We start from the raw sequence: 12313 nt of genomic DNA on the forward strand, positions 1-12313 counted from the left end.
TTATTTGCAGTCCTAATTAAGCGGTTCGACCAAGTGAGGAATTGTGCCTCCACACCAGTAATGTAGTCGATACTCCAAGCAAGGTTTTATATATTCTCTCAAATTGTAAAATCGAGAGCAACAACCATATTTCTTTAAAATAGCAGCGTATAGGTTAATTTTTTATAATGTCTCCTGGAAAAACCAAGTCTGACTTTGTTTTATAATCGAATTCCATAGGTTCCTCAGTCAAATGGACTTTTAAAATCAGGAAGCCACCTGTAATGCCACTTCCGACTGAATATTAAAACTTCATAATTAAGATTTGTTATTTATGATCTTATCATCTGAATCAGATGAATTCTATAACTAATTAAACAATCATATTTGTTAACATGTTTTAGATGCTAATATTATTCACAATAAAATGTCACCCAGAAAGTTCTGTCATTTTCTGGGTCAGTGATCTCTTTCTTTTACAAATAAGGCTACATTTGCAAGCTATGGTTTCTGTGTGTATTATTTTAAATATACTCTTAATCATTAAAGAGTTAGAACAGACATGTAACATAATTGTTAGGTATTACCGTTTAAAGAAGCATAAAGAGAGAGAGAGAGAGAGAGAGAGAGAATGCATGTATTGTGCACACAACCGCTCACACTGAAATACAACAATAATATGGAGTAGTGACTATAGACAACCACAAGTCTTTCACACAAAATGTCTGGTGGCTTTGATCATGGAAGAGTATATCTATCATGGAGGCAGCATGACATGTAGCAAACATAAATGAGTATGTGTTGATAATAGTCATGAAGCTGTGCCAACAGTTTGTCTACTCAAATGTGAGAGGAACAAGAGAATATTATGATAAATTATCCACAAGTCTAAACAGGCTGTTAGGAGGTCATACTGGTGGGGTTTTGTACCAAGGTCACATTTTGTGAACACAGTGAACATGTCTGGTGGTCAGAGAAAGAACATAAAATGAAGTCACACCCAGCTATTTGCATACATCTACAGACTGTGTCCGAACTATTGTGCCAACTATAAGAAATAAGTACCTTAAAAAATTCTTCATATGGAAAAATAGATTTGATAGCAAAAAGAGTTCAGTGGCACTAGACTTCCTCACAATGTTAAATATTTTACCCAGATATGTGAACCAATGAATGTGAATCTGGAACCAAATCAGACAAGAATAAGTTATGCAAGGAAACTAAGGAATATAAATTAGGAGCAAACTGATTTGCTTTCAACAACAGCAGATATCAGGCCTGACAATAGCCTCAATACACATCGTTATTGGTTTTGACAGCCTAATTACGGTAGCTGCAACTATTCTCTTCCAGTACTGAACTCGCATACTCAGTATATGCCTTCGAGCCAGCTCGTTAGTTCCAACTTGCAAAACAAAATAGTATGTTAGTGACCCCCAGTGGTTGTTTTCATAACAGCATCTCAATCTACAGTAAGAAGCTTTTGTCATGGAACTGGAGACCTGCCTTTGTCTGAATGGAAATCAATAGGGAAAAATGGATCACAAAGGCAGCAATTAATTTTAGTTTGACAGCATCCGATAATAAAATCCATCATGTATATAAGAGAGTCCAAGTGACTAGTGCCTCCGGAAACTAAGAAAGATGATTAGCCTACAACAGCCTGGGTTGTTAGGTAATTTACTCATGTAGTCTACGGGAATGCATTGATTCGGACCTGTGTTAGATATACTCTTCATCTTGGCTCATAACTTAGTCTGATTCAAGTATTCGTCGCGATTGCATATGACTAATTTAATTATATAGAAACATGTTTGAAGCTCAAAAGTTTTTTATGCACTGTCGAACATGGCCAGAGAAAATGGTCACGCGGAAACCAAAACGCTAAAACGGCCGCAAATTGAAAGTACAGAACGTCGGGGTTATCATGTAGCCAAGTGCTTCTCCATACACAGGCAATCCATTCACATTTTACAGTACAACTACAACACAGTCACGGAGACGTTAATAACACCGGACGTTCCAGACTGGTGCAGCCTATATGCCACGCAGACCCTGTATTTGGGTTGTAGCATAAAATTAACTTCGTGCAGCTTTTTCAAAATGAAACGTGATCCCACAAAGGCAAATCAATGTTATTGCGTTATTAATTCCCAGACGGATATGCGCATTGACCCAGTCACAATAGCAGCTTTTGTTTACTGACGGTTACAGTAGGCCAAGTAAATGTTTTTAAATGTTGCACATGAATCATGTGCAGTCTATTACTTTTGCATAACACACATCTCAAAGTAAACTGTTAATATTGTATATTACAAATATACTTGCATTGAGTTCTTTCTTGAGGCTATTTAATATTTGTTGTAGCATTGAAAATAAATTTGGCCTTATATAACATTGCTCGCTTTAATTATTATTTAATTTCTTTTATTATTATTATTATTATTATTATTATTATTATTATTATTTAAACGCTCACATTCAGAGTTGTATACTATTCGATATTTCATAAAGTGCTCTCGGTTGACTGTCAGACTGCGGCTCACATCGGAGGCGTGGTTTGTTGTCTCCGAGATGAACTCCGCACAGCGCAAATCTGGAGAAGCGCCAGATCGCAGCAAGCGCTTCCAATATCTGCAGACCCCGCTGCTAAAACGTACAGCATCCGCAAAAAGCTCATGCCGACAAAAACAAGCTGTGACAAAACTGACAAAAACGCTTACAAATCCCATGTCTTACAAAGGCCAGGTCCTCCCTAGCCCTCCTGAGAACTCGACGGACACTGTACGGATGACATTAGCGTTGCGCTGCAGTCTGTTTTTATGTCATTGAGCTCCTATACACTTCAATATCGCTTTTGATAATGTGCTAATATAGTCTGATGAAGATGACGTTACCCACATGCTACAGGCATTCTGGTGGAATTTTGCATTAGCAGGACTGGCTAATAAAATCCACCTATGCATTTAGCATAGTACTGTACATAATCACAAATAACATATCTGACATGTTTTATTTTACAATGATTTTCTTAAAAAAATAAATGTATTTTTAAGTCCAACATTTTTACAAAGGTAAACTACAGATCACACAAATAACCACGGGAGTGAAGCTCCATGATCGTGGAAACTAAAACATTACCCAAGTGTTTTCTCTGATCTTCTGTCGTCACATCCAGAGGGCAAAGGTGAGGTCCAGACCTATGCTCAGTCCAGACTCATGTTGAAATACTAGTCAAAGTCTTACAGATCTCTGACAATGGAATAAAGAAATGATCTACCCACAATATCTTTTCAGAGCAAAATTCTTCACTCACAACATTGCACTGTCTCGTACGTAACATGCTTCTGTAAAAATCCACAGGAATCTGCAGGAGCATTTTCTAATTTTACCAGCACCTGGAGTTACAGGCTCTCCTGTTCCTCCTTCCTGTTCCTGCAGGTGCCGTATCTGACAGCAGGTGTAGATTCGGTGCCAGGATGGAGGTATCAGATGGTGCAGTAGGTGTACAGAAGGTGGCGCACCATCTCTTTGTTACCACTTGCCTGGTATATGAGTGACAGGTTGAAGGCAATTTCTCGGCGCAAGTCTACCTGGTCGTCTTCAATACCCTGCCAAGTTAGCACGAGGGATGGGTAACAGAAAGAGAAAGAGAGAGAGCAGAGAAAATGCAGAGAGGGAGAGATGGGGTATAAAAGGAACAATAGAAAGAATCAGTGTAGACAGACTGTAAATTCAAACTGAAAACTAAAATGCTCTCCAGGTCGACTGAAGCTTACAGTATTTCAATAACAGCTGAAGTGATACAATTTTATCTATGATTTATGCTCCTTATATTTTACTGTCTGACTGAGCAGAACATATTAGAGTTTTGTATGTAGCATTTCGGCGCTTACTACTGCTTTTCAGACTTTACGTGTGCGTGTGTACGTGCGTGTACATTTGTAGGTGTGTACGTGTGTAAGAGCTGTTTTGAAGGGGAGTACCTCCAGTGAGGGTGGGGGGGTGTTCAGGGCCTTCTGGTAGTAGTGTATGGCCAGATGTGACAGCCCCAGCTGCTGCAGGGCGCGGCCTATGTTGTACAGGCTCTCCTGGGAGTGGCCACGGAGCTCCGAGTATCGCGTCAGGAAGGAGAAGCCCTGGCAGGCAAGGGGGGGGGGGGGGTATTACTAGTGCTAGTGCTACACACTGTATGAGCCATGCAGTACAAAAACCTCAAATAAAAAAGGAAATTAAAACCATCACCTCTCCTCCATTTCCTTCCTTTAAATATTTCTGCTTACTGTTTGAAGAGAAAAATGCTGACTGTAGTGCAAAGTTTAAATTCAAGTTGAATGTAAGGTGATACCGAGGGGGCGGAGCTGAGGGCCAGCGGTGCCTATGGGACTCCTCCCCCATCATGGAGCCCTGACCTGTAGGAGCAGGGGTAGGAGCAGGGGGCGGAGCCGAGGGCTGCCGGAGTCAGCCCTCCTCCCCCCTCACGGATGCCTGACCGGGGAGACTGACCTGCAGCAGGAGGGGGTGGCGCTTGACCACAAACTTCTGCGAGGCCATGTGGAAGAAGGTGAGCCCGATGCACAGGTTATAGAGCGGCTCATTGGGTCTGGTGCGGAAAGCCTGCATGTACTGCCCTGTAGAGACAGAGAGGTCCTACATCAATGCACAGGCCTTCATCAGCACATATACATATACATACACATATGCCTGTAATTACCGCCTCAATGCACAAAACCCTTTCTAAAGATGTGCATGCATACACCCACAGATGCATGCATGCAGACCCAGACACAGTAACTGCCTCAATGCACAAACCCATTTCTAAATCGCGCATGCACGCACCCACAGATGCATACACGCATGCACGCACATGCGCATGCACATACGGGGTCAGCATATCGATGCACCTCGCTAACCTTCACTAACGCAAACCTTTAGTTCAGTGCACCAGGCATAGCATTTCACATTCGGGCATTGGACAGATGTGACTCGCACAGCTTGCACTCTTTGCACAGGACCCATTAGCACAGCTGGACGTGGGACCGCTTTCTCGCTGGCGTACCGAGCGCGTGCTTGAAGCTGCCCGAGACGAAGCCGTTGTGGCCGTTGAGCACGCACAGCGCGTGGTTCTCAGGGTTCTTCAGCATCAGCCGCAGGCAGAAGCGATGGTGCCGCACGTCCTGGGAGTGGATGGTCACCTGATTAAAGACGTTCCACAGCTGAGGCCGATCCACACTGTCCATCAGCATCAGCCTGCAGCACACAGACACACGGACATGCCCTGTAGACTTCACACTATGAGCACAATATACACTTACATGCCCTATAGACTTCACACTGTGAGCACAATATACACTTACATGATCTATAGACTTCACACTGTGAGCACAATATACACTTACATGATCTATAGGCTTCACACTGTGAGCACAATATACACTTACATGATCTATAGACTTCACACTGTGAGCACAATATACACTTACATGCCCTGTAGACTTCACACTGTGAGCACAATATACACTTACATGTCCTATAGACTTCACACTGTGAGCATAATATACACTTACATGCCCTATAGACTTCACACTGTGAGCACAATATACACTTACATGTCCTATAGACCTCACACTGTGAGCACAATATACACTTACATGTCCTATAGACTTCACACTGTGAGCACAATATACACTTACATGCCCTATAGACTTCACACTGTGAGCACAATATACACAAACACACGCCATTATAAGAGCAATATACTACACCTGCACACCATTATAACAGCTATTTACATACTTACACACCACTATAACAGCGATACATACACCTACACATTACTATAACAGGCTTATCACCTGGAACAGCCAGACACACAGTACACACAGTTACACACACATACATATACAAACAACAGCAGACTCCACTGCCTGTGAAACACATCAGTGTATGCATATCACAAACCGTCACACACACACACACACACCCACACACACACACACACATCATTGATCTGACCTTATGTAGCCGTAGGCCCTCCTGTAGTTGCGGTCCAACATGGTGGCTGACAGGCCAAAGTACTCCAGCTCCTTCCTCTTGACGCGGTCGTCATAGAAGGAGTAGAACTCCAGGGAGGAGTCCACCAGAAGCTCCGCCTCCTCGTACCTGTGCAGCTCACAGAGCACGCACACGGCGCGCAGCAGCAGCTGCCACCAGTCGTCCTTCGACAGCACATTCGTCTTCCCTGGGGAGGGGGAGGGGGAGGGGCAGAGGGCGGGGCCATATCAGTACCAGCGTGAGAGGGCGTGGCCATCTCAGTACCAGTGTGAAAGGGCGGGGCCAAATCAGTATCAATGTAAGAGGGCGGGGCCATCTCAAGACCAGCATGAGTGGGCTTAAGTGAAGAGAGAAATGACAGACAGGTGCCAGGGAAGTGCCAGTCAGGGACATTACCTACAACATCCAGGTAAGCGGCCTCCTGGTCATCGATGTCAGAGACCTTGTCTGGGGTCACCTTGACGAGGTAGAGGTGCTTCTCTCCAGAGCGAGAGCTGGAAACCACACACACCTGGGCCCTGTTCATCGCCACCTGAACACACAAACAGAGGAAGAGGGACAGAAAGAGTGAGAGAAAGAAAGGAGCCACAGAATGAGTAAAAGGGCACCACAATTTTTCACAGAAGGACAACTTTAGATATATATATATATATATATATACACATTGTCTTTGGTGCTGGGTCCTCATTATGTGCTGAATGAAACAGAAGCCCATCATTCACAGAGTGATTACACACAGCATGGCATTAGAGGGACCATGATAATACACTCCTGTACTGTAGAAACAGAGACGGGAGTAGTGGGGACCTTGAGCAGCATGGCCAGCATGGTCAGCACTGTGTCCATGTAGTCCTCCAACCGGCCCTGAGAGTTCAGCAGGGTGGAGCGGTGGAGAAGCAGCTTCAGCTCCTGTACACACACACAGCATGGGGTCATTCACTATACACACATGCACACACACACACACTATACACACACATTTCACTATACACACATGCGTGCGCACACACACACAAACACACCCCTCAGACACACACATTCACACACACTCAGTATATACACACACACGGCGCCCCCTGCTGGTACCTGCTGAGCGGCGGTGGAGTCCTGCGCCAGCGTGTCAGGGTCGTGCATGGACTCCAGCGCCTGCAGGGCCTGCTCGGGGTGGCCCAGCTGCTGCTGCAGGGTGGAGAGGGTGAGGCGGGCCTCCAGGTGCAGGGGGGCCATCTCCACCACCTTACTGTAGCTCTTCACCGCTACCTCCATATGGCCCAGAGCCTTCAGACACTCTGCACACAGCACACGGGCACACGGGCACACGCGTGTTCAGTGCACAGGCTCTACATGTGCTGTGTGTACATTGTTGAGAGGTGTGTGCATGTGTTCAGCAGTAGCGTACTGTATTGGGGGGCAGGTGTGTGTGCATGTGTTGAGCAGTAGCGTACTGTATTGGGGGGCAGGTGTGTGTGCATGTGTTGAGCAGTAGCGTGCTGCATTGGGGGGCAGGTGTGTGTACATGTGTTGAGCAGTGGCGTACTGCGTTGGGGGGCAGGTGTGTGTGGGCGTACCTGCGTGTCGGAGCCACACCACGGCCAGGTTGTATCTCTCAGAGCAGACGAGAGCAGACAGCAGGGGCAGGGCGGAGCTGTACTCCCCCTCGTCCAGAAAGGCCTCGGCCACGTCCAGGTACAGATCACCCAGCTCCTCCGGGCTCTGCTCCATCAGCGCAGTCAGCATGGGCTGCAGCAGGGAGACACAGTCAAATATACACACACTGAGTCATATACACACACACACAAGCACACAGGCATATATACACACACACACACACAGTCGTATACACACGCGCATGCGCGCACACACACACACGCACGCACACAGACAGGAATGAGCACTGAGACAGAAGTGAGCACTGAGACAGAGAGGAAGTGAGCACTGAGACAGAGAGGAGCACTGAGACAGAAGTGAGCACTGAGACAGAGAGGAGCACTGAGACAGAAGTGAGCACTGAGACAGAGAGGAGCACTGAGACAGAGAGGAAATGAGCACTGAGACAGAGAGGAGCACTGAGACAGAAGTGAGCACTGAGACAGAGAGGAGCACTGAGACAGAAGTGAGCACTGAGACAGAGAGGAGCACTGAGACAGAGAGGAAATGAGCACTGAGACAGAGAGGAGCACTGAGACAGAAGCATAGGGCGTGTCCGTACTCACGCCCAGAGGTTTGAAGATGTGCTGGTGAATCAGGCAGACCATCAGCTTGATTCTGATGTCCACTGGGATGTGTTCTGGGATCTGAACACCCTGGACCTCCCCTGGAGAGGAACACAGTGAGGATCAGTCCAGTGTGTCAACAGGGGTTATAATGTGTGATAACTACTCATAAGCAACTTGTCTATATGCTTTCATTAACCCAGCAGAGGCTGGCACCCTCAGACAGTTCGGCCTGATAAAAACCAGCCATATGCACCTTCCTCTTCCTCCTGCGGTTTCTCTCCCTCAGGTCTCTCTGGCTCGCTCTCTCCGGCCTTGTCCGGACGTCCCCCTGCTGCTTCCTGTTTGGACCCGTCTCTCTGCAGCACGATGCCGCAGAACTGCAGCAGAACCTGGGAACGAGCGAGACTCACTGTCCTCCACTGCGTCACAGCTAGCGTCTGACTGTCACTGCGCAAGAACACTGCATGCTTACACTACCCCTGTACACACACACACACACACACACACACAGCTGACCTGCAGGGCCTTGGCGTGCTGGCGGTTGACGATGTACAGCTCGGCGGCCATGTTGACGCACTCGTGCGTGACGAGGTCGGGGTGGCGGGACAGCGCCTCCTCGATCACCCCGATGGCGGCGGGCAGGTCGCAGGTCTCATAGTAGCTCCTGCGACAGAGAGCCACACGGCCGCTTCAGAGCGCGCTCCGCCTCCTCTCACCTCCTCTCATCTCCCTCACGCTTCGTTTGAAATGCACTTTATTACTATAACGCTCCTATTTCAGTCTGACGCGTTATACACAGCTGTATAGATCATAAGTGTTCCACAAAATAAACTCTTAAAAGCATTAAAGTCAATGATTTTCCCATTATAACAGGCTGAAGGGTTGGGTGTGTGTGCAGCGTTAGGCGTGTGTGGTGTGCTTCTATGTGTCTGTATATGCGCGCGTCTGTGTATGTGCATGCTTGTGTATGTGCGTGTGTATGTGTGTATGCGTGTGTGTATGTGCATGCTTGTGTGTGTGCGTGTGTATGTGTGTGTAAGTGCACTGACTTGGCCATGTCCCGTGACAGCTGCATGAAGTGCTCTCCGTCTGTAGGGGGCAGCAGGCTGAGGAGGCGTCGGTATCCATCCATGGCCAACTTATGCTCCCCTATCTGCTCATACAGCTTAGAGCGCTCCCACAGGTAGCGCACGTTACTGCTGTCATACTTAATGGCTGGGGGGAGAGGACGAGGGCAAAGAAGAGGAGAGGGAAAGGAGTCGGCGGGGGGCGGGTTGGGGGTTTGAGAGAGAAAAAAGAGAGAGATTTACTGGGTATAAACACAAAGCAAATAGCTTGTATGTAAAAAGGTGCAGATTCACATCCAGATAATCCACAAACCAGGAGAACAGCTGACTGACGTGCTATGCTACCCAGCAGGGCCAGATGTCCGACAGTATGGCTCTCCCCCGGCTCTGTGTCCCCAAGACGTCACACACAGGGAGCTGGGGGGGGGCTCTCATCCTTAGAGTAGCAGATGGGGGGGGGGGGGGGCTCTCACCCTTAGAGTAGCAGATGATGGCCTGCTTGATGTTGTCCTGCTCCAGCGACATGTCGGCCAGCTTCACCCACTCCTCGCAGTCGCTGGGGTTGAGGTGAGCGGCGATGAGGCCGAACTGCAGGGACTTCTCCATGTCGCCCTGGTCCTCATAGATCATGGCCAGGGTGGAGAAGGGTTCATAAGCCAGAGGGGCTGGAGAGAGCCAGGGACAGAGGGAATGAGGTTGGGTACAGGACACATACAGGGTAAGAGAAGCAGCATAGGTGAGCACAGAAACGGTAGTGTTGGGTACAGGAAACAGGTGCAGGGAGAGGGTACAGGAAACAGGCGGTAGTGATGCGTAGAACACTCAATCTGCTTACATATGTCTGACTACTCTGCTGATTGCCAGAATGAGCTTTACTAAGCAATCACCCTAGATGAATAATTCTCTTCCTTCTTACTACCTCTAAGATCTGTTATAATTCCCACTGCTCTCACTTAGAGAGCGCTGTGGGATTATCTCATTGTGAAAAAGAGTGGCTTTAAATAAAGTTGGAGTGATTGAATCTCACCCTGCCTGATGATCTCCATGCACATGGTGATGGCGTCCTCCTTATCCCCACGGGCGTAGCGGATGTTGGCCTCTCCCATGAGACCCCGCAGGGCTCGGGGAAGCTTGCTGCGGTTCCGCCTCTCCTGTAGTTTGCACGTACACACACACACACGCACAGACGCACACATACGCACGCGCAGACGCACACACACACACACAGATACAGACACACACACATTAAGCCAAGTTTCAAATCTACCAAGATCAGGCTTGAAATCAGAATGCGTATTCTAGTCTATTAAAGTTAAAGTACAACACACAAAGCTTAATGGAGAGCATGTGCTTGAGCGTTATGATACAGGACAGCATAGGGCCTGAGTGCTCATGTGTGCCCACACACAGTCCTCACCCTCATCATCTTCTTGTTCTCTCGATTCAGCTCCATCTCCAGGGCGAACACGTCCCCAGCGGAGGGCAACTCTATCCGCTCCTCATCCTCGTCCTCTCCCGCTGCCTCCTCCTCCTCCTCCTCCTCCTCTTCCTCTTCCTCTTCTACACCTCCTTCTCCGTCGTCATCGTTGTCCTCCTCCTCATCATCATCCTCATCCTCCTCCATCAGTTCCTCATCTTCCTGCTGAAGCATGGAAGAAAAGGCCTTGTGGACGCTGGGGCTCACCCCCTCTTCCACGCCCTCTGTAAGGCAAGAGAAGAGACGCATCAAGCTCAATTTCTGCGGCGCTACTCTGTTCAGAATGTGGATATGAGGGAGGCCCTGAGACGGGGAGGCAGACGGACGCACCTGCCTGGCGCTTGCGAGTTCTCCGGGGGACACGGGACGTGCTGGGGACAGCATCGTCAGGTGGAACCCCATCATCTTCATCTGAGCCCGCCTGTAAGAGAATGAGAAAATAAAAGCCACCCTTTGATATTCTCCGTAAACACAGCTTTCTAGTCAACAATAGCCATTTCTGATAGTATCGCAAACCTAAAAGTCTAAAAAGTTAGGCAAGCATGGATAAGATAAGGCCAATAAGATATAGTATTTGCAATACTAATGGAGGCACATGACCTCATACCAGTCATACCAGTGAATTTTAAAAGCTATAGCTCAGGGGCTAGTAACCCTTTCCGTTCAACCTTATAATATATAATTGTATTAATTAAGAGGCTTAACACATGTGACTGTGTGTTAGAAGCACACCGTGTTACACCACTGAGACTGCATATTCAGGTTCATAACAATCCAACTCCAGTACCAAGCCCAAGGTTTGCTGGTCCTGCTGCAGCGAAACAAAAATAGGTTGCTACATATAAGCTAATATTATTAAGTTAGCTATTATGCGTACGAGACTTAACATAATATGACTACTGATAAAATAGCTAACAAGCAAAGTCAGCTATTAACGTTACTTCAAATATGAATGCTTTACAACTCGGTCAGATAGCCGGTCAAGGAAAAAACTTTACCTTCTCCTTGGATTTTCGCTCTTCTCTCCGTTTCTCAAATTCTTCGAAAGAGATCTTGCCTTCTAAATAGTCAATGAGTTCCGGGTTAAATCCAGACATAATGCACAGAAGTCGTACAATAATACTATAAATGCTGATGTGGACTAGCTCTGTAGCTTGTTACTGTGCTTGTTCAACTAATACCAGCTTGGACCACACTCCCTGGTATTCAGGGAGTTAACATGTTAACATGTATTGGTATCGTGAGCTTATTTTCATATTAACTTCATTGAACTAGATGAATGCATAAATTAAGGACATGTGTGATAACTTCAGCTAAATTAAATGTTGTTGGTATAGTAGCTAGCCACAGCAACTAACACCGTGAACACAATTCATGCATGCCACACTGAATTGATGACAGCAAATCAACAAGACCGCGGTAGTAGGCAGACTCGCGAGAAATCCAAGTCCTATCACAAATACCTTCCCCCTGCATCCAATAACGTACATTCGTTCCGTTTTTTATCAAGCTATTTTATT

At 47.0% G+C, this 12313-nt stretch overlaps 1 protein-coding gene across 1 annotated transcript; it reads right to left on the minus strand.

Moving 5' to 3' along the window:
* Positions 1-2973: 2973 nt before the first annotated feature.
* On the minus strand, positions 2974-12231 carry gtf3c3 (general transcription factor IIIC, polypeptide 3). Its single transcript, XM_035392655.1, has 18 exons — positions 11792-12231; positions 11124-11214; positions 10734-11017; positions 10344-10467; positions 9790-9981; positions 9299-9464; positions 8766-8913; positions 8503-8638; positions 8247-8347; positions 7602-7773; positions 7120-7322; positions 6841-6942; positions 6430-6565; positions 5995-6220; positions 5039-5229; positions 4486-4610; positions 3966-4118; positions 2974-3590 (listed from the first exon to the last, which is right to left on the minus strand). The coding sequence occupies exons 1-18, from the start codon at positions 11888-11890 to the stop codon at positions 3468-3470; spliced, it is 2772 nt and encodes a 923-aa protein (XP_035248546.1). The 5' UTR covers positions 11891-12231; the 3' UTR covers positions 2974-3467.
* Positions 12232-12313: the final 82 nt, after the last annotated feature.

The sequence above is a fragment of the Anguilla anguilla genome, chromosome 15 (assembly GCF_013347855.1).
Source record: "Anguilla anguilla isolate fAngAng1 chromosome 15, fAngAng1.pri, whole genome shotgun sequence".
Taxonomy (NCBI): domain Eukaryota; kingdom Metazoa; phylum Chordata; class Actinopteri; order Anguilliformes; family Anguillidae; genus Anguilla; species Anguilla anguilla.

Coding starts and splice junctions, on each gene's coding strand:
- gtf3c3 (XM_035392655.1), bottom strand. CDS start 11,890: ATGTCTGGATTTAACCCGGAACTCATTGACTATTTAGAAGGCAAGATC. Junction 6,943..7,119: donor ACTCCACCGCCGCTCAGCAG/GTACCAGCAGGG, acceptor GTGTGTGTACAG/GAGCTGAAGCTGCTTCTCCA. Junction 4,119..4,485: donor GCCACCCCCTCCTGCTGCAG/GTCAGTCTCCCC, acceptor CTTGCCTGCCAG/GGCTTCTCCTTCCTGACGCG.